The following is a 25,178-nucleotide window of genomic DNA, read 5'->3' on the forward strand; positions in this document are numbered from 1 at the left end:
GTGTGTGTGTGTGTGTGTGTGTGTGTGTGAGAAAGAGAGCTCAAAGAGTTAGCTCTTGGTGTTGTGGCAGGAAACACTTTTTTGTTTCTTGGTTCAAAATAAGTCTCTCTCCTCATCATGACTGTGCTCATATGATACAAACTAAGTGGCAGTGATATAAAAACACTTAACACTACAGACCACAATAAATTGTTGCCAGTTATTTTCCCTAAATTGTATTTCCTATTTACTTGCTGTTTCAATAGGAAATTCATCACCATAGGAAATTACAGTAACAGCAACAACAACAATTACCCAATAATAATAACATTACCCAAAAAAATATTATTATTTTGTTTAGATTATTTATATTTTGTTGATTGGATTATTATTATTGTATTATTGATATTGTTGTTATATTAATTATATTATAAATAATATATTAATTATATATTATTTTTAAATATTTTTACAATTGAAAAAAGTCATCAATATTTTTTGCTCTGTTTGGTTCATGGAAGACTGTAAATTTGAATGATTATTAAATTGTTTAATATTTGTGGCCTTTTTGGTCTGAGGAGGACTATTTTAAATAACAGATTATTAAAATAAATAATAGTAAATTATTAAATCATTATAATATATAAATAATTTAATAAATCACTAAATACAACAATAACTTATTAAAGCGCATTAAATAATAATAATACCATATTGCAATAAGCGTATTTTATATTATTATAATTCAGGTTATTTTTTTAATGTGTAACAATTATAATTTAACACATTTTTATGTGGCATATATCAGTATATCATGAATAAAAAATGCTTTTTACATCAGTTTTTAGTCAGACGGTTAAGCTGGAAAACAATGTTCAATTATTTCATTGTAAACTATTAAATTAAGTGACAATTAAGCAAACTGCAGAAATATTAACAGTGTCTGATGGCATATGTAAAACTTGCAGATTTGTATCCTGTGACATTAGGAGTGAGACCAAGAAATATTTGTTGTATCAACCTCAGTTTGACCCTGTATCATTTCTCAGACACACACACACACACACACACACACACAAACAGGTGCATGCACATCAACAGACCCCTTGAATAGCAGCATGACAGTTTGCAGCAGCTGAAAGTAGGTTTAAAGTTACAGAGGAACAAATTAACCCTCCTGAACCCTCGGCCCATCAAATCCCTTACAAGAGAAACACATTAGACTCTCCTAAATCACACACACTCACTGACATACACACATATACTGACCCGCAAACCCATATGACCACAACTACAGTCTGATTACTGAAGCTACTGGCCGGGGGGATTTATGGGTAAAGATGGAGAGATTACACAACAGAGACAGCTGTCAACTCAAACATTTACCTGTTATACCCTCAAACATTACATACACTCTCATCAGTTCTCCAGACTGAGATTATTAGATTATTTATGTATTAAATCGTTGCCAGTTATTTTTTTCTAAGTTGATGTATTCCCTGCATTCACTCATTCATTCATTTTGTGGTTTCAATGGACCTTTTTCACATTTCCGGGTTTCTCAGCAGCAGAAGGTGTCATAGTTGGGTAAACTTCTATAGCAGTGAATGGAAGATACCACAAATATATTTTTTGGACTCTCATTTGCTCAAATAGCAAAAGAAAAACTCCATGGTAGTGTTTTCATGACTTTCAAAAAAGGGAAAAAATAGAGAGAGGCTGATAATAACAGTCAGTAAAGTGAACGATGTCAAATTTTACCATCACTTGCTGTATTGGAAACACCCTCGCATTAGCGTTAACTCGTTTTTTGTAATCTGATGCAATGGTAATATAATACAAGGTATAGTGTTATAAATGTACATACATTTAAAAAAAAAATTAAATACAAAAAACTTTGGAGGATTTACGATGCTGATGACCGTTGGAACGCGTCATCACAGTCTTGTGAAAAAGGTCCATTTGAAACACACCAACATAAGAAAATATTGAATAACAATAATTATTATTATGCAAACATAAAATGTAAACACAATAATATTTAATATTAATTAAATCATATATAAAATTATAATTATGTAATACATACATTCAAACATTACATACACATATCTACAGGTAGAGTATGTATAAAGCAGTTGTGGCTGTTGGCTGTGAAATCCAATTTATTGTAAGATCTTCGGAAAGCACAGAATGGTAAAAGATACAGTGGAGGAAATTTGTATTTTTACAGGGAAGAAAAAGAACTGGTCTTAAGTACATTTTCTAAGCCAGTCTTGTAGAGCAATCACACCTATTAAACTGAAAGAGATGGGGCTGAGTGCACGCACACACACACACACACACACACACGGTAGACCGTAAGTGTTCTGAAATGAGAAGTTTTCACGATGATATGGTTTAAATGAGATTATCTTCCCCACACAGCCGTTGCGCAAACCCGGACTGAGGGAGAGCAGCTATTTATGACAGCGAAGGCTTGATCAGGGGGGTTCTGGATTTCCATCCATGCTGATGGAGCCAAAGCAGATTCTTTTACATTCATAAGATTCATAAGCGTTATACTTCCAAAGACCTCATCTGCATTATCAGCAGGTGCTATAAAACGAAGGAAGACAATGTTGTCATCAGTATGTTTGAATTATTCATGTGCAATTAAGCAGCGGCAAATATCATATCACAATGAGTTATTGCTCATTAAAGTGTGAGATAAAAATGCTCAAAATAAATAAATAAATAACCTCTTTGAGTTGTTTATCTTCTGACGTATAAGGCTGTTTGTCACTCTAAAGATGTAGTTAAGCTTTTACATTAAGGTATGAAGACGCTTTAGGTCGACCGCTGACTCAAATGCACTGTGATTTGTGACTTTAAGAGAGACATTACATGTATGACGTCATCCATAGAGAGTAAAACACTACACTGCTACACTGTTGATCCTTTGTTACACAGTATTCCCTGTTACTGTATATACAGTATTTACAATTACAGTTTTTTTCCCCATGGGCCTGTTCATTCATACATATTTCAATTAAATTAATTTGGCCTGTTTAGAGGGAAAGTAGAGTTCAGAATGTTTACTGATACTGCGCTACAATAATTAGGGCAATTTTCAATCCCATCCTACATGGATTCTGCTGGTCCTGCGAGTTTTTAAAAATGATAGCTCACCCAAAAACGAAAATGATCCCATGCTTTCAAGCCCTAGGTGTATATGACTTTCTTCTTTCAGACAAATACAACCGGAGCCATATTAAAAAATGTCCTGGCTCTTCCAAGTTTTATAATGGCAGTGAATGGGGGTCGAGATTTTCAAACCCAAAAACGTGGGGGGTTCTGAAGTGAAGCAATGCACTTATGTAAGAAAAAGATCCATATTTAAATGGATCTTTATACACCATAATTGTAATGTGTCTGCTGTTTTCTATTTGCTGTTTCATTCTATTTTTGGTTCTCTCCATTGTGACTTAGTTTTCCTGAGTTGTCCTAATTATGACATTCTGTTCACCTGAGTTTTAATTAATTAAGTCATTAGTCCATCGCTTGCCTTTGTATTTATACTCCCTGTTCTGTTCAGTTGGTGCCAGTTATTGTTTGTGTCTACGTTTTTTTGCTACATAGTGATTCCCCTGTGTTCCTTGTGGATTTATTAATAAAAGACTATTGTGGATTATTTCTTCATTGTTGTGCACTCATTTATAAGCACCAAGCGTGATGGTAATCTCTAGCTTCTGCGAACAGTCGTAGAGCATTCACGAGAGAATAGCATTCCAACAGATGACGTAGGACATCTGGTGTGACTGTGCTAGTCTCACGAGAACCAAGTTTTGTCCACAGCAAAGGAAAACCATGTCTCCTCTTGGCTTTCATCAAAATCTTCAGACCTTTTTCTTCACAAATCCTTGTTTTGTACTTCTAATTCGTGACCCGTGTTTTGTTTTGCTCTCTCTTCTCTGCCATAGTGAACGGGAGTATGACAGCTAGCATAAGCTAGAAATGACTGTTTATATAGTTTTAAATATGGATCCTTTTCTTACACAAACACATTGCTTGCTTTAGAAGGCCTTTATTAACCCCCCGGAGATGTGTGGAGCACTTTTTTATGATGGATGGATGCACTTTTTTGGGCTTGAAAATCACGACCCCCATTCACTGCCATTATAAAGCTTGGAAGAGCCAGGACATATAATAATATAACTCCAATTGTATTCGTCTGGAAGAAGAAAGTCACACCTGGGATTCTTTGAGGGTGAGTAAATCATGAGGTATAAACTATACCCTTTAAGAATTAGAGGTACCTAACCCATCATTTTTGCTGCAAGAACTATTAGAAATTTTTGATAACCTATTATCTAACATACAACCAAAATAGAAAAATTATTATTAAATTGAAAATTACCTAGTTTTAAATGTCATTTTAAAATTGTGATTTTGGCTCACATCATTTTAGTAATATATAAAACTGATATTCACATCATTGGGGTAAAGAGACTTTGTAAGAAAAAAAGTATTTATTTTGCTGTTTATTTAATGTTAAACATTTTTTAAAGGCATGGTTCAGAATTTAAGTGACAGAATTTAAATTTTTGGCTAAACTATTCCTTTAATACTGCTTTTAGCAATATTACATTTAATATAATATATTTAATAATATTTCTTAATAAACGTAATTTTTTTTAAATTAGTTTTGTATTGCTTATTTTATTTAAAAGTAAACTCACACAAACTAGTGTTTAGTAACAGGACTGCACAAACCACAAATGTCATTTAAGATGAATATAAAATAGCTCATATAAAATTTTGTTTGACTTCCTGAGGTTGACAATCATCATCTTCTGAAGGTTAAGTACCTCCTGAAAAAATGACTTTCACATTTTCCAAGCATTTCAGGCCCTGTGTTTGTACCCTATTCATGGAAAGTGCCTATTAGTCTAACATCTGACTGCTAATTCCAGACATGAGAATGTTCATATTTCGTGTTGAATGCTGGATTTGTGTTGCTACAATCCAAAGGTCAAGCAGCAGCTGTGACATGCTGCCCGCTTCCTTTTCATCAAAGAATCCTTCTGGAGGGAAGTCAGTCAATAGCAGGCAATAGGAGTCGACCTTGTGCAGTCGGCCCAGCATGTGTGATATATGCTAATGTATGTACATTTAAAGTACAGGAAGCTGACATTAATTAACGCATAATGATGTGCTGTACTGTGTATCTCTGAGAGATATGTTGACGACCCACTGTAAAATAATTGAAAGTCTAGGCTTAATAACCGCAGTGTGAAGGTGGAGCCATTGATCAAGCACTCGAAAGTAATGGGAGTGTAAGAGAAGCTCCCTGAGGACAAAAATACAGAGCATAAAGACATCTGTCCACATATAATGAGGACATACAGTCTGTCTATCTATCTATCTATTATAAACATAACTAAAAACCTACTCTTCTATCTATCTAATATAAACATAACTACCAACTTACTCTTCTATCTATCTATCCATACATAACCTACTTTTTTATCTATCTAATATAAACATAACTTCCAACCTACTCTTCTATTTATCTATCTATCTAATATAAACATAACTACCAACTTACTCTTCTATCTATCCATACATAACCTACTTTTTTTATCTATCTATCTATCTAATATAAACATAACTACCAACCTACTCTTCTCTCCTCACCTTTCCATCTACTCATTCGCATTAATTCCTTTCCTCCTTGCTTTGCTCTTTCTTTCTTTGTCAGTTGTTTTTCATTGTCTATCTACCTATCTATCTATCCTAAATCATCCTACTCATCTATCCATCCATCCATTTATCTACAGTATCTGTCTGTCTGCACTTTATACTTTGTACAAATTACACTGCACAAAATAATAATTTATTTACAGCAGCCATTATTATCTTGCTGTTTTGCAAGACAGAAGTGGATATCAGCTAAACATAACGGCAAGAGATCTGTCAATCAAATATGGAGATGACTAAGATGTTTGTATGATATGGCAGAGATGTGGCATTTATGTAAGCATGTTTTCATGCTGCTAAAAGCCATTTAGTGACCTAATTGAAGGGCAGATGCACATAATCTCCATTTCAGATGAGAAAAAAATCATAAATGTGAAAAGAGGGGTTGTCAGTGGGGGTCTGGCAAAATGAACCCCCCCCCCCCCCCCCCCCCCCCCACGCAGAGATGTGGCATTTATGTAAGCATGTTTTCATGCTGCTAAAAGCCATTTAGTGACCTCATTGAAGGGCCGATGCACAAAATCTCCATTTCAGATGAGAGAAAATCATAAATGTGAAAAGAGGGATTGTCAGTGGGGGTCTGGCAAAATATAACCACACACACACACAGACACAGACACACACACACACCTGAGGGCAGGTGATCATCTTCCTCTTCATGAAGCACCACATCCACAAGAGATCAGGTTGTCATGGTAACTGACCTACAAGCTGATTAAGGGAGCTCTGATAGAGAAAGTGTGAGTGTACGGTGGTGAAAATGAGACATTATGCTCAGACAAAGAATGACATCAAACACATCTTCTTTTTTAAATGGCTGAAAATTGCAGCTGAATTTCAATCACAGATCATCAGTTGACATCTTGAATGGCTAACCAGCAAACCTGATGAGATATTTAAAGGAAGGAAAATCATATTCAGCATGCAACTCAAGGTTATTGTCACTTCAGCAGGAGTGCCTGACAATTTTTTTATTAATGTTTTTGCCTGTGCCTCTCAGCTGAACAGGTGATGTAACAATTGTTATTATTAGTTCATGTCTAGCTTACATCAATAAATTCGATTCGTTTTACAAAACATTATGCATATGGCCCAATGTATTTTGTCTTTACAGCCTGAAAAAAAAAAATTTAAACAAAAAAATTGAAATGAAATAATTAGATCTTAATAGTGTAAAAAGCATTAAAAGCAGATAATTTGAACCGAAAAATTTATAACTCTCTCTCAAAAAAAAAACAACTCAAAATATATATATACAAAAATCCCTCACAGATCACAGATTACACACACATTATGTAATCTTTCCGAATTTATCACTGGACTTTTCTCTTATTAACAATATAGAAATGTCCTCAGTCAGTCCTTTGTTCAAATCACTCGTTGCTATGAAGCGCCATCTGCTGTTAGTACAAGGACTATACTCTTTCAGAGGAGTTTGTTTTTAAACTGATATGCAGTACATTAAAAGTCAAATAGATCGTTTATGAGTTCATATTATATTTGTATTGAAATAAGACTGGAAGGAGAGACAGAGATATAAAAAAATGAGAGAGAGGGAGTTTGTCTGTCACTCCTCACTATAGCCACATCCTACTCTTGATATGTCCATTCATACCTGACAGGTGGCAATTTATGTGTCAAGTTAAGCTCTATGAGCTACGCTTACTGTATTCAGACGTCAACTTCCAGCCTCCGTGTTGAGTAACATGATTACATGGTAGTGAAGGAGAGGGGGTGACCTCATTAACCTCGTTTTGGGCTTGACTCCTTGATGACTGGTGCAAAGAAAGAAAGAGAGAGATCATCTGAAGCCAGATATCATGCAACTCTTTACAGAATTTCTGCAGGTTTTATGAAGCTAAATTTTTTATTTTATAAATAAATAAAATAAAATAAAAATCAAGGAATGAATACTAGAATGAAATAACTTTTACTGTATCGTCTGATCACACAGCAAAAGTGATATTCTTCCTCAGTATTTTTGTCTTGTTTTCCAGTGCATATGCCTAAAGATTCTTAAAGCAAGACACTGAGGAAGAATTCATATTTTGCAATGCATGAAACATTTAATGCCATGACTTTATCTGATTTGATTTTAAGGCCTTAAATTGTGGGAGGTCGAATAAAAACTTTTAAAACATCCGTTTAAGGCCAGAAAAACCCTGTGTTTAGGGGAAACATAATTTCAGTTTAGTAGAGATTACTGTTTAATTCAGTACAGTATATCACAGAGAAATATTTACCTTAAAACAACTGTTGGTATTTCTAGTGCCAGAAAATATCAGAGGATGCACTCATAATCTGAAGAACCTTCTTTCACCACAAAGGACCTTTTGTGAAACAGAAAGGTTCTTCAGATGTTAAAGGTTCTTTCTGGAACCATTTAGACAAAAAGGTTCTTCTATGGCATCATGAAGCACCTTTATTTTTAAGAGTGTAGATTCCCCTCAGTTTATATTGAATAAGCAGCCTCTGCAAAACAAGACACACTCCCAGCTCAGTCACATTATCATCATTCAAATGTACAAGGTAATTACGTCCATTCCTCCTCAAATTAAGCTTCGTTATCCTAAAGCATCATTTTACATGCTCAGTTACACAGAATGACCCATAGGAGGCTGTTATGGGTTTTTCAATTACATGATTATATCCTTGTCTGGACACAGTGTCTGTGTAAAGTACAGTCTGGGTTAGATGGTGATTAGACTGTTCACTGTTTACTAACGTTTGTGTGTAGATGTGAATGTTTCAATGTCATTAATAATGGCATATGATTGCATCAAATTTTGGAATTAAAATTAAGAATTTAGCTTGACATGTCACCTTTTTGCAAAATCAGATATGAAGACTTCTACATGAATTAAAATGTTTAATACACAGCGTGATCCAAAAGTTAAAAAAAAAAAAAAACACTACTGAAAATGTTTAAATAAAAAATACTTCTTTTTTTTAATCTAAGTGTTTAAATTACATGTTATATTATCTGTCCGAACAGAAGAATTAACCCAAATTTCTAGATTGTGGTGGTTTTTTCTTCCTTTTAAAATTCTACTTTCTGGGTTAAAATTTGATTTCCAATCTCACATATTCAATATAGTCTCCGACTTTTGGACCCCACTGTCCTACTGTGTTACTTTTTTTTACAAGTTGAAAAAAGTTCAGGCAGTTTAAAAAAAAACAATTTTCACCTTTATACCACAAATGCTGTAAATGACACTTAAATTGTGTTGATTTTTAACCACTGTAAAATAACTACATTAATTTAATTTAGGCTTATTTAGTACTTACAAAAGCAGCGACTGTCACAAAGACCTACACTTAGCAACAACAAAATGACTGTTGCAAGACAACCTGAAATAGAGTGGGAAAGACTATAGCCCATAAGGGCAAAATAGTAGAAAGTTTTGAAGGGTTAACATCAGGGCCTAGCATTTTTGGGGGCCCTAAGCAGACTTTCAAAAGAGGGCCCCCATCCCCTATACATCCAACACTGCCACCTTATTGTAAAGCAATGTTATTTTCAATATGTCTATATAGTTATTCATTTTTATTTCAGTTTTTATGTTTTTAGAACATCAACATAAACTAAATGAAAATGAGAAATGTTGCCTTGTCAAGTAGCTAAAATAAAATAAGTTCATTTTTTTTAAATTTTATTTCAGTTAACATTTATTTTAATTTAAATTTTTTGTTTTAATTTACTATATTAACCCTGTTGTAAAAATGTACCAAATTGTCAGTATCTTTTAATGCACAAATATGAAGATATATATACAAATATATTAAACACTTATTACTTATAATAAACACTTTTAACCATTTTTAACTATTTAAAGTTTAACCATTGCTTTCAGAAAAATATATGAAAATTTAGTGAGACTAATGCTTTAATACAGCAAGACCTGGGTTATGAAAATTAAAATGTAAAAAAAAGTTTGAATAAAAATATGGCATATTTAAGTATTTGGTGTTATTTTAAAAAATATATATTTTTTAATGCTTTATTGTCAACAAATATCATGTATAATAATAGCACATCCCACTGTATAATATGAAAACATTTCACATGCAGCAAAAATGAACAAGGAGAAAAAAAGGAGAGAGGATACATAAACATCAGAACATTATACAGAAAAATATATACTTTACATATTTTACATTTCCATAGGATATTAAATGCAATTTTAATACAGAAAATGTACTTTGCAAGTAAGCACCATTAAACAGTTTGTTGTGTGAAAATGTTAAAGGAGGAGCATAGCAACTTTTTAAATTGCTTTACTGTTAGACTTTGACATCACATCTATATACACTTACATTTACATTTTTTTCAAGCACTGTAAAAAGAGGTTTGCCCTTTATAAACTTGCATTTATGCATGTGAAATTTACAGAAAAATAAAATAACATTTATATTAAAACCAACACCTTTAAAGAATGATCCTTGATATAATAACCCTCAGATTTCCTTAACCTTATTTGTTAGGAGGGACTTTTGCGGTAATAACCAAACTAGAGTCAATTTTACATTATTAAAGAGATTGCTCCAGTAGAAAATAACAGAGTATTTGGTGTTATTTGATAAATACCAGAGCCGCTGAGAAACAGAGTTGCGACACTCCCATAGGCTTCCATAAGAACTGAGGAATGCAGAAGTAAAGCATGTCATGGAGCAGCCAATAGTTTCAAACAACCAAAAGTTTCAGCACTGAAGCCCATTCATTTCAGTGCTTTTTTTTTTTTTTTTTTTTACATTTTAACACATTACATTAAAGGGGTGGTTGACTGTTTTTTTTTTCTAGGCTTGATTGTATTTTTGGGGTGCAGTCTAACATGCGTTAATGCTTCGTTGTTGACCTCTCAGAAATTTGGCCAGTAGTGGTATTTTATGAAACATGTTATATTTAATGTTTATCGTTAGATAATAGACATATACACAAAAAATTAACAAAAAGGAATAGAAAGTTGAGCTGGCGCAGTGCTGCTCTGTGTGCAGGGGTAACCATGGTAATGGCTGTATTTCTGCTGTTACTAAAGCGCCACTTCCTGTCAGAGAAGAAAATTGCATTTTTATTTAGCCCGTCTGCTGCTTTTGTTCAGCTCAAAGAGAAAATCTGACCGAACTTTTACGTGGCAAAACTTAACTGGTCGATGTAAAATAAGCTAATGTGCGCACTAAAAACTAAACTATTCGGATAATAAGATGTCTAGAATTATACGCATATATTTAGTAAGGGCCAACAATACCAATACCGTTTATGTTCCTGTCTGAACCCTGACATGGGGCCCTATGTAACAGCTTGTATCGCTTATTGGCACTGCTTGTTCACATTTGAAGCAGGCAGACAGGCACCATTGGGTCAAGTGGCATGGACATGAGTGGGAGTGTTTAGATTGGCTGGACTTTGATTTGCTAATGTGGACATGGTCCTCAGAGGCAGGTTCTCTGTAGGCTAGGGAGGAAAGGGTAGGCCTATATACTATGATTCAAAAGTTAAAGCAGTGGGACTCGACCAGTTCAGCAAAACAATCCAGCTGATGTTTCGACAGTGGAAAAAAGAAACAGATAACAATCACTGGGATGAGGGCACCTTGAGACATTATCAACCAACCAGAACATTAACAACAAAACCTGAATTCAGGTGAGTTAAAGGGCTGCTTGCACCAACATACAGTACACCAAAGAGCCTCTCAGTGTCCATTCACTTTCCTTATAAGGAAAAAGACGCAAAGGAAAGGTGATTGACACGTTCTGTCATTGTGCTTAACAGCTTATTTTGTTTTCCAAAAAAACCGTAAGCAATACGGGGTTGGAACAACATGAGGGTAAGTAAAGGATTTTTTTCGTTGAACTGAGTTTATCGCTAAATTGGGCTTTTATTTTGAAAGCAAGAGACAGCCTTATTGAGGACTTTTATTTTGCTTTCCAGCAGAGCCACGGGTTCCTTTAGTAGGTCAGACCAGATGGCTCCCGGAACAATAATGTCAAGCTGAAACTAAACTCCTTTAGCCGATGAGCTGTTTTGATTATTATCTCTTTGAGTAATTTTGTTTTGCTCGTTCAAACACCACCATAGCCTTTAGAATGGAGATCGATGATTTATCATGAAACTCCGCGCGCAGTATGACAGGTATTTATTTATGAATACTTTTACTCTAAGAGCATTTTCAGGGCTTTCATAATAAAAAAACATCAAGAATCTTAGATATAACCGTTAGAGATTATATATCATCCATCATTTAATGCAGTTATGGCTATCGAATATGTTCTGACTAACCCCGAAGTTTAGGTCAGTTCATATGTGTTACATTATTATGCACTTGAGTAATCATGTAAACATGTGTAACTAAGAATGATCACACTACCAAGACTGCTGTGGTTTCGAACGGGAGCGCCGCAAGGATTTCCATTTTGGGTGGGCCATAAAAAGTTGGGGGTGGCCATAATTTTACAGTGGAGTAGGAGTGATAATATTACATACAGTACGATTATTTTTACGTTAGCGCAAGAATAAGGTAATGACGCTATATATATATATCTGCTGGAAATCATGTGCATGTAAAAATTTTGGGTGGCAACTGTTTCGGAAAACTGTATAATAGGCACGAAGCAGGTGTTATTCACAACAGCATGAATATAATAGTGACTTAATATTTTATAAAAAAAAAAAAAAAAATTATAAAACAGTTCTAGAAGTAATTAAAATAAGTAACTTACGTTTCAGACATTTTTAAAAAAAAAGGCAGTTTATATATTTCTTCTGTCCCAACAATGTTGGTTGCAAACGCCACCGCATCGGGCTTTACGTGTCTCCAATAGTGATGGAAGAAACGAACCATTTCGAAGCTTCGCAAAAAGATGCACTGTTTCGAAGCGCTGGAAACACCACACGCTGGTGACGCCTGCTGGTCAAAACTGTGTAAATGCAACAAAAACTCCGACCAAAACGTGCATAAAAACAGCTTTTCCAAACCCAATGAAAACGCTTTCTTGAAAGTATAATATATTAAATGCAATCAAAATAATAAAATACCATTAAAAATGAAGTGTCTGTATAATAGGCCTATTATTAATTTACAAGGACTTCTTTTGTTTGTTTTATGGAGAGCTTGTCTAAACAGGCCAGTAAGAGACTATTAACTACTACTCATCCTTTTAATTACACAAATGTCTCATTAAAAATGTCTACAAATTTATGAAACTGATCCGAGATCGTATAGCCATAGACGCTGATGCAGTGGTTCACCGCTGCGGGGCGATCTCAGTAAACTCAAATGATTCACGGGTTCACAGAGATCGTCCCCCTAATGCCGAGTTCACATTGCACGATTTTCAAAGACGTGGCATCACTGTTGATTTCACACTGAACGACTATCTGAGGTAGCAGTCAGTCGCTGCTGTGTTCACACTGCACGATGGAACGACGACAGGAGGTTACACACTGCATGACTTTACAATAGGAAGAATCGCCGACAGCTCTGTCTGGTGCAGGGTTGCCAGGTTTTCGCTACAAAACCCGCCCAATTACTACTCAAAACGAGCCTGAAAATAGCCCAATTGCTTTCGAGGGGGTCCCCCAGTAAAAATCGGGTTGGGTGGATAAATTAAAATTTTTTTTGGTGGGGTTCTCCTGGTACAATTCACATTTCAGGGCCTAAATATCACTTATTGGGGTCGCTTCAACCTGCTGACATAAAAAACAACCGGCAACACTGGTCCGCAAACTATGTTTCATATAACTCCTCCCCGAACTTCCCACTGCCCTGTATCTTGGTCTCTCATTGGCTGTAGGTCATCGCCAATGTGTTTTTCAGTCACTGCGTGATTGTCACTAGCATGAACGAGCACCGATTTGCCTCCGATGTCGGGCATTTGTCGGCGATTTCGCAAAACATGTCGCCGAGTGAAAAATCGGGCTAAAATCATGCAGTGTGAACTCGGCATAAGGCGTACTATTGAAATTTCAAAACGTTTCGAAACAGTTATGACGTAACGAAGCCTCGTTTACTGAAATCACGTGACTTTGGCATTTTGATACGCGCTCCGAACCATTGTTTCGAAACAGTTGATTCGCAAAGGTTTTGAAGTTTTTTGTATTTTTTTGTATACAAATACAAATTTATATAAAAATATTAAAGCGTTTACAAACTTTCACCATTTTAATTGCTTTTTGTTTCATAGAAAATCATATAGTATCAATATAATGCTCCATTTCCTTCCTAAAAGAAAAAAACTTTTATTTTTTGCAGGAGAAATTACATTTGTGAATATGAAATTTTGCATGTAAAAAAAAAAAGATTTATCATGTAAACGTGAGTGTTTTTCTCTGCTATTCTGTAAGACAGTGGTTCCCAACCCTGGTCCTGGAGGCACCCCAACACTGCACGTTTTGCATGTCTCCTTAATCAAACACACCTGATTCAGGTCATCATCTCATTAGTAGATACTCCAAGACAGGGGTGCCCAAACTCGGTCCTGGAAGGCCGCTGTCCTGCAGAGTTTAGCTCCAACTTGCCTCAACACACCTGCCTTCAAGTTTCTAGTATGCCTAGTAAGAGCTTGATTAGCTGGTTCAGGTGTGTTTAATTGGGGTTGGAGCTAAACTCTTCAGGACACCGGCCCTCCAGGACCAAGTTTGGGCACCCCTGCTCCAAGACCTGAACCTGGAGCGTCAGAGAAAGGAGACATGCAAAATGTGCAGTGTTGGGGTGCCTCAAGGACCAGGGTTGGGAACCACTGCTCTAAGACACCAAATAATACATATTTCCAAAACAAAACAAAATGAAAAAACAAAACAAAATGTCAATATTTTGTAGGTTTCGAAGCTTCATGAAGCAGTGTTTCAAAAGCGGCCATCACTAGTCTCCAAGCAACGCGCGGACTGGATCACTGGAGCAGAGCGACAGCAATTTCCCGTCCCCATCCACACGGCCCCCATTTTTTATAGTTCTACTCCCTGCTTGCCAATGAGAGAAACCCACTCTGAGCAGTGTTGCCAAGTACGCGGTTTTCCCGCGGAATTGGGCTACTTTAACGCTGTTGTTTGGGCTGTTTTTCATGTCCGCGGGTTGAAGCGACTCCAATAACATATTTATCCCCTGGAATGCGAATTTTAGCAGGGGAACCCCGCCAAAAAACGTGTATTTTACCCCCTGGAACAGATTTTTGAGCTAGTTTTAGGTAGCAATTGGGCGGGTTTTCTTGTGAAAACCTGGCAACCCTGACTCTGAGCAATAATGAAGCTCGAACAAATGTATTTCTTACTACTTGATAATAAAACCCCTTTATATTTACATGGAGTTGGCCTGTTTTATGTTTGTCTTCTGATGTACTGATTTGGTTTATTTTTCAACAGAGGAACATATAGCGAGTCCAGAAGAGCGTTTAAACTGAGGGATTCACCTGATCCGATGCGAACCGATCCCAGCCCGCAGGGAGGGAACGGACTGACATTAACCCTGCAGCCGGAGCTGCTCGCCCGAATGCCTGGAGCTGGAAGTTCCAGCGGGCCGGAATCAGACGAGGATGTCCGGGTTCCTATAGGTAGCTCACCGGGGTCCACAAGTGGACGTGGCGCGACCTCGTGGAGGCTGAGAGCAGCGAGCCACAGCCACTCCCATTCCCATTCTCACGGACACACGCACAGCCATGAGCACGAGGCGGACCCGGAATCCGGAGAATCCAGCAGCTCATTATCGGAGCTGCACTACCTCCTGCGCTGGCTCAAGAAAAGTCTTCCTTTCATAGTTATTCTCTGTGCGAAACTAGTCATCCAGCATGCCCTGGGTACGTGTCAGAACAGCTGTTTATGCAGTGCTTATGATGTGTAAAGTTCATGTCCCCTGTCACACTTCTGTGTTGTGCTTTTTCTGTAGGTCTGGCTGTTGCAGTGGGTTTGTTTACCACTTTTATGTATGTCAACAAAAGCATTCAAACGCAAGTCTTTCTCCACGTAAGTCCACCATATTATTTGGTATTTAACATGGAAGCTAAAGATCAGTGCTTGTAAGTTCTTTAGTATGGTTATGGGTATATATTTTGGGGGTCATTAAGATTTTAATTTGAGTTAATACTCTATCCCACAAGGAATTTGCATTAAATTGATCAGAAGTGACAGTAAATATATTTATGTTTCAAAATATTTCTATTTTAAATAAATGCTGTAACTTGAGAAATGCTTCTTACAGTACTGTGCAAAAGTCTTCGGCCATTAGTATTTTAACCAACAACAAAAAATGGTTTTAAGCCAGTTAGATGGCAGGATCAGATCTCTGTGTTGAGCACTGGCTGTTGTCAGACTCCTTGTGCATACAAAAATGATTACAATTAATGGCAACATTTATGTATGTATGTATGTAAAATATATATATTGAACTAAATAATCTGAAGGATCTTTTGTTTTCTCCTGTGTAAAGGACCGAAGGACAAAGTTGCATTGTGCCTGGCTCTTGCTTTTCCTCACATCCTCCAGTCTCCTTGTGTTCTACACTTTTCACACTCAGTCACTTTATCTCTGGTAAGTGCTTTACATTGTATCACCAAACCTCACTTCACCACAAACTGTAATGTACTAGGTTTAGTGTAATAAATCAACTAAATGACAAATGCATACCATTGGCTCTCTCTTACTTTCTTTCTTGTTTCATCCCTCAGCCTCATTTTTGCCAACGCTACAATAGATTCACAGAACTTTTGGGAGGTTTTATGGTGCGTCGGTGTGACTAACTTCATTTTGAAGTTTTTCTTCATGGGGCTCAAGTGTCTAATTCTCCTCATCCCCTCCCCGCTCATGACATACCGGCGAAGGGTGAGCATGATTCGTAACATTAATTAATTAGCTGTTTTGAATCAAAGTGAATGTTAGATTCACCGTATCCATCCTGCTTTCCATAGGGTCAGTGGTACATGCTCATAGAAGAGGTGGGTCAGTTGTATCAGGTGATCGCTCCTGTCCCACTTTGGTTCCGCTATCTGGTCAGCTACAATGAGATGGACACCTCAGTGGGTCTGACTCTGGGAATCCTGCTAGCCTTGCTCTACCTCATAATGAAGGTGCGCACAATCATTACAATAAGCTACTGTTTGAAACTAATACATTACTAGGACACATCAATCTGATCTTATTATGTTTCTTTTTTAGCTTTTGGCCTTGTATGGACTGTCAGGATCATTGCAAAAAACATTACGGACTTTTTTTAGTTCTGAGGTACAAAAGATTGCTTTTTACCTGTCCTGTGCTGCTCTCCTTATTCTGAAATATTTGTTGGGTAATCTGTAAGACAAATAGTGAAATTATACAGAAATGTCTTGTTTTCCATATATGCTGTAAAATGTTGTTCCTACCTGTCTGTAAAGGTGAACGGCGCTTCAGCCAGTCCTGCTCAGGTTAGAGAGGCAGGTGACATTTGTCCGATCTGTCAGGCTGATTTTAAGCAGCCTCGGTTCCTCATGTGTCAGGTGAGAATGTGGTCCTTGAGTTTGACCACCGATGTCAACATTAACCTCCACATTCCCAGACTAAACCACAATGCTTCTTGAAGGCAAAATTTATTACAGAATTAAGCTCAGCCCACATGAAATAGACAAAATAGCAAATACAAATTAGTAATACACAATGTCACATAATGCATGTGCATAAATGTCAACTATTTACTGTTTGATTGTCTCTAGCATATCTTCTGTGAGGAGTGCATCGCCCAGTGGCTTAACCAGGAGAGGACCTGCCCCCTGTGCCGCACTGTCATCACAGACAAGGTGCATAAGTGGAAAGATGGTGCAACATCAGCTTATTTTCAAATCTACTGAAATCTCACCAAAAGGATGGAGACACATTGTTGTGACCAGCAGTGGATCCACAGAATATGGATTGTTTTATCCTCTCAAACATCTCCGTTGAGCAAACAGCACTTGTTATAAGACAAAAGGCTCTAGAAAAAGCTCCAGTTTGAGTTTTTATATATATATATATATATATATCTATAGATATATAGATATATATATATATATATAGATATCTTGTCAAAAGGACAAGTGCAGCTCTTGTATTCTTATTATTATTACTATTATTTTGCATGTGGAGCTCCCATATTTTTTAGTGTTTATAATTTATATTCCTCTTTGTGTTCTTGCAATATTACTAATTACCTTCTGGGTGTAAACAGAAGAATACAGTGGAGATAAATAGATTTCTTCATATTGTATTTGTGGAGAAAACACTAACAAATAACATAGCAGAAATTAATTTGTTGACTCCCTAAATGTATTTAAAAAAAAAATTTCATTTTTCATAGATACTGGTCTTATCGATCCATAGTCAGATACTGTGGTTTTCGAAACTGAACTTTTCTTAAACACTTTTATGAATCCAATCATAAGGAGTTTTGAAAAATTCTGGATTTTGCGTTCCAGTATTCTGGTTTCTTTAGTAATAATCTGAATGTGAGGTAATTGCACTTGAACTACTGATTTATCAAATGATGTAGCATTAGAATTTTGGAACCATGTGATTTTTGTGACTGAACAACATACAATGGCTTTTGAATTATTAAAATGTTACTGTACCTGCTAAATGCATTTGTAATTCAGGCCCTTCACAGATACATGGTATTTTTCTAATCATGTTGCACTTACATTGTAATAAACCAAAGCGTTGATGAAGAAATATCTATTTTAGTACAATCATACAGTATGCAGTTATAATTGTATTTTTATCCAGTATATTTGACCAAATACATTTTAAAAACCTTTAAAAAGTGTCACTGAAATTCTTTGTCCAGTAAATGCAGGGTTGCTTGGTAAATGCTCAAATTCAACTTTGTTGATTTTGTAGAATTCACTAGAGGTTAAATTAAAATGAATTTTAAAATAAACACAAGCAATCACAAAACACCAGATCTGAAACAATCTCATGTAATTTTGTACTTTATATCTATTCATTTTTTAAACCAAACGTGCCACTGTCTAATAACCACAGCATTTAAAATGCAAAATGAATCCTCATCTGCATCTCAATTCTTTTCACAGGCGTTTTCGTTTCACTTTAGAATCAGGACGTTTCAGAATTTGTTCCAATTCTAATGTAATGGAGTACTACAGATTTTCAATTACAATTACACACCACATTATAGTTTTATAAGGAACATATAATAAAGATAAAAAAAAACACACACACAAAAAACCAGACCATTAACACTTAGCACCAAGTTATGTCTTAATATTCCAACATGACTGCAAGAATCAGTGGAAGATGGTTTGAGAGGTTTTAAATCCAGTCTAGTGATTATATGGGCTCATGGTCAATATCCAACTCATCAGACAGACACAAGTGATACATAAAGCCATTTATGCCACATTACAGACCCCTCTCTCTCAGACAGCATTGCATAGAATAAATGGTCAATATTTGTGTATGCGAAGGCAAAATTCACATTTGAAGCCATTACGGGCTGTTAACCGCCACGGCACAGCAGGCTGTTGTTTATCAGTAGGCACTGTATCCGACAGCTTAAGCTATTCACAATCATGCTTCCTGTGCATAGCAGTACAGCCAATTATTAGCTTGATGGAAGCTACTGCAAAGTCCAGACAGTTCAATCAGAGCAATGGCCTCCTAATGTCCAACCACAATTACAATCTACATTACGGAAATTAGAGTTTGAGGATTGAGGTTAACATCACATTCTATCAGTCAGTTACAATGTCACAACAGAACAATGTTCTCAAGCAGAAAACAAACCTATTTTACATTCCCATGGGAAAAAAGTGTGCCATTTAGAAATGGTTTAAATGTGGTCACACAGACGCAATCGCAGCCTCACACGCAGACCTTCACTGATAACAATAACACAGTACTACGAGCACAGGAATGCCTGTGAAACACAATACATGAAACCACCTGTGATGACTGTCTAAATAATCCCTGCTTACAGACAGCAAATCTTAACAAGATGCAGATTCAGTGTTCACCAGTTGGGAGTCACATCATCATACTTATTGTATCTATAAGAACTATTATACAAGGAAAGAGCACCAATATTCATGAAGAATCATGTCTATGTACAACAATGAAAAACAACACATTTTTGTTTATTTTTATTTCATTTTATACTTTATTACTCTTCCATCATCTTCTTTTCCCTTAACCACATCCAAGCTTATTTAATCAAAATTCAATAGAACGATAAATAATCCAGTGGGTTTCCCCTCATCTGGTGCACAGTGCACATCCTGAAAACATACTTAAAATCCCAACATTTTTAATGTCCTTGAGATTAATAAAAATTACTTTGACCCCAACACCATTATAGAAAGAAGTACTAAATAATAAAAATGAAAGGGGTTGGCATGTCTCTGTGTTCATGTAACTAATCAGGCTAAATCCAGAACAGCATTCTTGACTATAAAGAATAAATAATTTGCATAGTTTAGAAAACTATATGGCACCTGAAAAATAAATAGGTTAAAAAAAATCAAAACACATTCAGGGAGAAAAAAATCAATAAAACAATGAATCAATGATAGGGGAAGTGTTAAGGAAACTATTTCAAAACTCGTCTGGCTGTCTAGGGTGAAAAGTAAAATTAAATAAACATTCTGTTTAAAATCAATAGTTTTCACAGATGGTTGACAGCATATCAGTATTAATGGCATTTGTGGATGTGGCTTACAAATAAGTAACTGTATTCTGGATTAAGAGGATTTAAACTGTTTTATTTAGTAATCTAATATTTGTAATATTCTTTGGTCAGACAGTTTGGTTGGAAAACGAAAAACAGTGATTTGATGCCCAGAACGCAGGTAGATTCATACCTGACTGTATGAATATTAAATGTAATCAAGAACAAACCAAAACAAGAGAATCATTTCATGAAGTCCTCTAATACTGTCTTATGAATTTACAGCAAATGAACTAACACGAAAGAAAAAAAATCAGCTTATATTTTTTACTTCATAGTTTATCATTAGTAAGTTAGGCTAAAATGACTGTAGATCTCCAAGTGCCCTACATCTGTTCTTCTAGGGGTCCTAACAACTATTGATGAATTAGGAATCAAATATATCATAAATCAGACAGATTCCTCAAGAATGTAGACCTGAATCTTCTCTCGCCATTTTAAAAGGCAATCCACCCAACAATTAAAATTCTGTCATCATTTACCCTCATGTTGTTCCAAACCAGGACGACTTTCTGTTCTTCTGTGAAACACAAAATAAATTTTGAAGCATAATTCAACTGTTTTTGTCCACATAATGAAAGTCAAATCGGTCTAAAACAACAAAACACTGAGAAAATCATCTTTCGTGTTCCACAGAAAAAAGAAAGCAAGTTATACAGGTTTGGACTGACATGAGGGTGAGTACATAACATAATTTATTTAATTTTTTTATCCATTTAAATACTATTAGAGCTATCCCAACATCATACATCGCCTAAAGTGCAAGGTGGTCTCTCTTTTTCATAGCAAGCAGCAGACCACCTCACCATGGTGCAAGTAGAGAGAGGACAAGCTCTGCATGCTTGCAAGTACACTAATGCTGCAAGTGTTTAAGTGACAGAAACTGGGTGCAGAAAGGCCTTTTGGGTCATTTGATAAATTTCTAAAGTACAAAACTAAAGACGTTCATCAATGATTCATCCTCCGATTCTTGGGTCTCTTGCCGCCCGCTGGGTGAGCTGGTTTCATGAAGGGCCCCGTGTTGGATCCCAGTGTTTTTTTGATGGGGAGAGGGGCTGACACCTCCATGTTGCTGCTAATGTCCATCTGCTCCACATTAAACACCTCCATGGGCGTATCAGTGGGCGGCAGGAGAGAGGAGGTGGTTGTGGGCACTTCTGGGAAGGGTGGACCCTGAGACCAACCGTCTTCCCCTTCAGCCTTCATAGGGCTGGAAAACGCAAGTATGGCATCATGGGTTATGGATCTCGATTCATGTTGTTACAAATGCAAAACCAGGATAAACATGACATGTTACAGCATGTACACAACCTTGGACTTGAAGCCCAACTCAATTAAATCAATGTCATTCCCTACAAAATCACAATACAAAATATATATCTATATATATATATAGAGGAAGTATTGAGGCATTTGGGTATTTTTCGCCTACTGTTTGAATACTATTAATTCAGACATACTACTCTTTTCACATACTGCTTTTCACCTGTTATATAGTATGGGAGCAGGCATATTCAGACACAGCATGTGAGCTTATTTTTAAAGATTCTTTCTTAAAATTAATGTTTCTTTGAACGCAGACCATGATTAATATGGGTTAAAAAAAAATTCTGTATTTTTTTACCCAGCCCTACAAGATCATAAAACATGACAGAACTACTTTATACACACTGCAAACTCTGTGCGAATCTCAGTGTAATGAGAAAAACATTACCTCACTGGTGTTCTTGGGCTTCCCAGAAGCTTGCGAGGTGAACGGGATTTTGGCTCAAAAGTGAACTTCTCGTTGATGTTTTCGAGCACAGATGGAGCTATGTACGTAAAGCCCTGAGGAGAGACGACATCCGAGAAGAGATTAAATGAAGGAAAAAAAAAAGTTTGGGTAGACAGAATAAAAGGAAAAAAATTGAAAAAATTGATGTGTAGAGGATGTGCAATTATGATAAAAAAAATTTAAAAAAAAAGGAACGTCACGCTAAGAGCTGGAAAAAACAGTTAAACAGTAATAATATGGACCAGATGAGAGATATTATCCCTTTCTCGTAAGTTTGTCTACAAAAAGAACTAATTTACCACACACACACACACAATGCTAACACACGCTCACAATGTAGGTCGGGAGTCAGAAACGAATCTCATACACATTCTTGAGTGCTCTACACAGCATGCTGATGATAATTAAGATCAAATGGTGTATAAACAAGTTTTGAGGCTTCAGTCGGGTTCTTGTTATGTTTGGGCTATGGTGTCACGTACAACAAGGCCTTGGAGGTGCATAATATTACTCTATTTGTCTGAAGAACATCTCTGTTTATAATAAAAATCTGTTTAATATTTTATTTTTTTATCTACACAACCATTCAAAAGTTTTTTTATTCAAAATAAATTAATACTTTTATTCAGCAAGGAAGTATTAAATTGATCAAGTGACAGTAAAGACTTGTACATTGTTACAAAAGATTTCTATTGCAAATAAATGCTGTTCGTTTGAAAATTCAGCTTTGCCATCACAGGAGTAAATCACAGTTGAAAATATATTGAAATATAAAATGGTTTTAAATAGTAATACAATTTCACAATATTACTATTTTACAGCATTTTTGATTAAATAAATGCAGCCTTAGTGAGCATAAAAGACTTCTTTCAAAAACAAAAATCTTACAACCTCTGAATGATAGTGTATACAAAATAGTACCCTATAATATCAGTAGCCCATAATACTGGTAATATCAGACTTGTAATATTCTATTTATCTGTTATTGGCTAATAAACATTAAAAAAAAGTTTATTATTGATGCACTTTGGATAAATGTACTGCAGTTGGAGTCCTCACAGCGGTATAGTGTTCGTGCAAAGACCATATATTTAAAGAGTATAGAGATAAATTTAGTCTAAAAAGTGACCAGGACAACAAACTGACCAGGAAGACTTGGTTGGCGCTTTCGCTGAGTGTCGAGTCGTCGGGACTGTCCACTGGAGTCTGACTAGTGAACTTGGAGTCAAACTGGCTAACATCATCTGCTGATTGCTGCAGAAATAGAGATTTGGGAGGAGTTATTATCAGATACCACATAATGAGCTCTATAATAATAACTCTAAACATGCAATAAGAGAGAGGCAAACAGTTGACTGAGCAGAGAAAGAAAACACTATCTCGTACCAAAAAAGGCTTAAAGGGAGGTTCAACTTTAAAAGCCAGTAGATCATCCCAGTTCATGTGTCTGAAGAAGGAGTGGCCCTTAAAAATAAAATCTGCTTTTAAAATATATAAAACTCCACGATATACTGTATGTATATGCAATCTCCTGCTTTTATGATAATGGGTTCACCATATCATAAGGCCAGATACCTGGACATCTAATGCATCTCTAGGACCTGCTCCCATCCTCGTTGATGCATTTCTTCTCAGCAGCTGGGTGCGAAACATACATACACAACCCCGTAAGTTAAGCAACAGGAGAATTCCACAGTGGAATGAAACCTGTTTGACCTTAAGACCTCTACCTTTTTCAGAAGGTCCCGTGCTTCTTGGGTGAGGTAAGGTGGAAGGTTCAGTTTGCCCTTCAGGATTTTGTCTATGGTTTTTTTTCGATTCTCTGCAGTGAATGGCGCCTGAAAGTTAAGAGGTTAAAGAGCAGTCTGGGTAAGCTTAGATTGTGCACAAATTGATTTGATATCGTCACAATAATGCTTTCTTTGTTTTTAAATCTGTCTGAATGGGAGGAAATTATGTTCAATATCTAGTATCCAGTCCTCCTTGAAAAGTGGAAGCTTGTTTGGTAGGAACAACTCCGTATTAATGCCAATAGTTGTGGAATTAAATGTCAAACAAGCGCATACAAATACACTGTTCAGGTGTCTGCATCATTTTGGTCAAGTAGTGTAGGTTTCAGTTTTTATCTCGATTCATTTACATTAATAAACTGTTCGAATAAGGTTCCATCATCGTTATTTTTGGGTTCACACAATCAAAACAGTGTCCAAAGAGTTCACAAACTAGGTCAACAGAATCTCTATCAATAGAACACCTCATCAGAGATTATCAATAGTGAATTCTCACACGTGTTTAGTCTTGTCCAGTTCTAGCGATTAGGTTAGGGTAAGTAGAATAAGTTGCCGTACTTGCAAAGTTACTTATAGTCAATAGAACATCTGTTGAGCGACCATCAAAATAAAGTGTTAGCAGATATTAAGCAGACAGTCTACTAATACGCCAATGACTGCTAGTTGACATGTAGTTGCAAAGTTGTTTATAGGTAGTAGAATGCCTAAAGTGGACTATCAAAATAAAGTGTTACTCTGTCCTCTGTGTAATTATGTTTTTTTTTCGCAATATAACAAAAAATTTTATTGTATTGATCAAAAAAATGCAGCCTTTATAAGCATGAAAGTCTTCTTTCATAAACATTTACCTCAAACTGTTTTGAACAGTAGTGTATTTATTAGTGGTCGACTAATATTGTTTTTTGACAGCCGATGCCGATATCTTAGAGAGCAGAGTGGCTGAATAAATTTGTATTTATTTTAATTAATATTTAAGAAATTGGAAATAATTTGAAAATGAATAAAAAAATAAATGTGTCAAATAAACACACTTAATGCTTTAGATGACAACTTCTTGATTCTGTAATCTTATTACAGTATTTTTCACAAATAAATAAATATATTTTTTTAAATACGTAAGAAAGAAGTTTGTGTGCATTGGGAATCATATTTAAAAAAAAAAAAAAAAAAAAAAAAAAAAAAAAAAAAAAAAAAAAAAACCATTTTTAAAAAAAAAAC

General features: G+C 35.8%; 2 protein-coding genes and 2 long non-coding RNA genes across 8 annotated transcripts in view; 2 read left to right on the top strand and 2 right to left on the bottom strand.

Moving 5' to 3' along the window:
- LOC107576713 (uncharacterized) overlaps positions 1–8,011 on the bottom strand; it is a 12,676-nt gene extending 4,665 nt beyond the window's left edge. The window contains exons 1-3 of one of the 2 annotated variants that reach the window (XR_001608105.1): positions 7,965–8,011; positions 7,388–7,496; positions 6,352–6,447 (exon numbers count right to left, since the gene is read on the bottom strand). This is a non-coding gene — a long non-coding RNA (uncharacterized lncRNA). The remainder of the gene's footprint in view (positions 1–6,351; positions 6,448–7,387; positions 7,497–7,964) is intronic. The other variant, XR_001608106.1, reaches the window with a different exon arrangement.
- LOC107576724 (uncharacterized) overlaps positions 1–20,190 on the top strand; it is a 25,949-nt gene extending 5,759 nt beyond the window's left edge. Inside the window, exon 3 of the long non-coding RNA XR_001608107.1 lies at positions 19,496–20,190. This is a non-coding gene — a long non-coding RNA (uncharacterized lncRNA). The remainder of the gene's footprint in view (positions 1–19,495) is intronic.
- LOC107576675 (RING finger and transmembrane domain-containing protein 1-like) lies at positions 11,138–18,827 on the top strand. Of its 4 annotated transcripts, XM_016262825.1 has the most exons (10): positions 11,283–11,362; positions 11,521–11,851; positions 15,077–15,507; positions 15,597–15,673; positions 16,137–16,237; positions 16,375–16,528; positions 16,615–16,773; positions 16,862–16,927; positions 17,077–17,178; positions 17,392–18,827. In XM_016262825.1, exons 2-10 carry the CDS (start codon positions 11,826–11,828, stop codon positions 17,524–17,526), a joined length of 1,251 nt encoding a protein of 416 aa, XP_016118311.1. In that variant the 5' UTR covers positions 11,283–11,362; positions 11,521–11,825; the 3' UTR covers positions 17,527–18,827. The 4 variants fall into 4 exon arrangements, with proteins under 4 accessions (XP_016118306.1, XP_016118311.1, XP_016118326.1 ...); XM_016262820.1 differs by lacking the exon at positions 11,521–11,851 and having other exon boundaries at positions 11,138–11,362; XM_016262840.1 differs by lacking the exons at positions 11,283–11,362; positions 11,521–11,851 and adding an exon at positions 14,514–14,720.
- A 1,131-nt stretch (positions 20,191–21,321) lies between the features above and the next one.
- The window catches only part of LOC107576702 (ribosomal protein S6 kinase beta-1-like), a 9,979-nt gene continuing 6,122 nt past the window's right edge, over positions 21,322–25,178 (bottom strand). Inside the window, exons 5-10 of the mRNA XM_016262850.1 lie at positions 23,901–24,008; positions 23,746–23,808; positions 23,557–23,634; positions 23,317–23,424; positions 22,111–22,223; positions 21,322–21,606 (exon numbers count right to left, since the gene is read on the bottom strand). Of these exons, the coding sequence (XP_016118336.1) occupies positions 21,345–21,606; positions 22,111–22,223; positions 23,317–23,424; positions 23,557–23,634; positions 23,746–23,808; positions 23,901–24,008 (732 nt within the window). The 3' untranslated portion in view covers positions 21,322–21,344. The remainder of the gene's footprint in view (positions 21,607–22,110; positions 22,224–23,316; positions 23,425–23,556; positions 23,635–23,745; positions 23,809–23,900; positions 24,009–25,178) is intronic.

This window comes from Sinocyclocheilus grahami, unplaced genomic scaffold, assembly GCF_001515645.1.
Source record: "Sinocyclocheilus grahami isolate Dianchi unplaced genomic scaffold, SAMN03320097.WGS_v1.1 scaffold32.1, whole genome shotgun sequence".
Lineage (NCBI taxonomy): Eukaryota > Metazoa > Chordata > Actinopteri > Cypriniformes > Cyprinidae > Sinocyclocheilus > Sinocyclocheilus grahami.

Coding starts and splice junctions, on each gene's coding strand:
- LOC107576675 (XM_016262820.1), top strand. CDS start 11,259: ATGTTTCGACAGTGGAAAAAAGAAACAGATAACAATCACTGGGATGAG. Junction 16,238..16,374: donor ACTCAGTCACTTTATCTCTG/GTAAGTGCTTTA, acceptor TTCATCCCTCAG/CCTCATTTTTGCCAACGCTA. Junction 16,774..16,861: donor TGCTCTACCTCATAATGAAG/GTGCGCACAATC, acceptor TTTCTTTTTTAG/CTTTTGGCCTTGTATGGACT.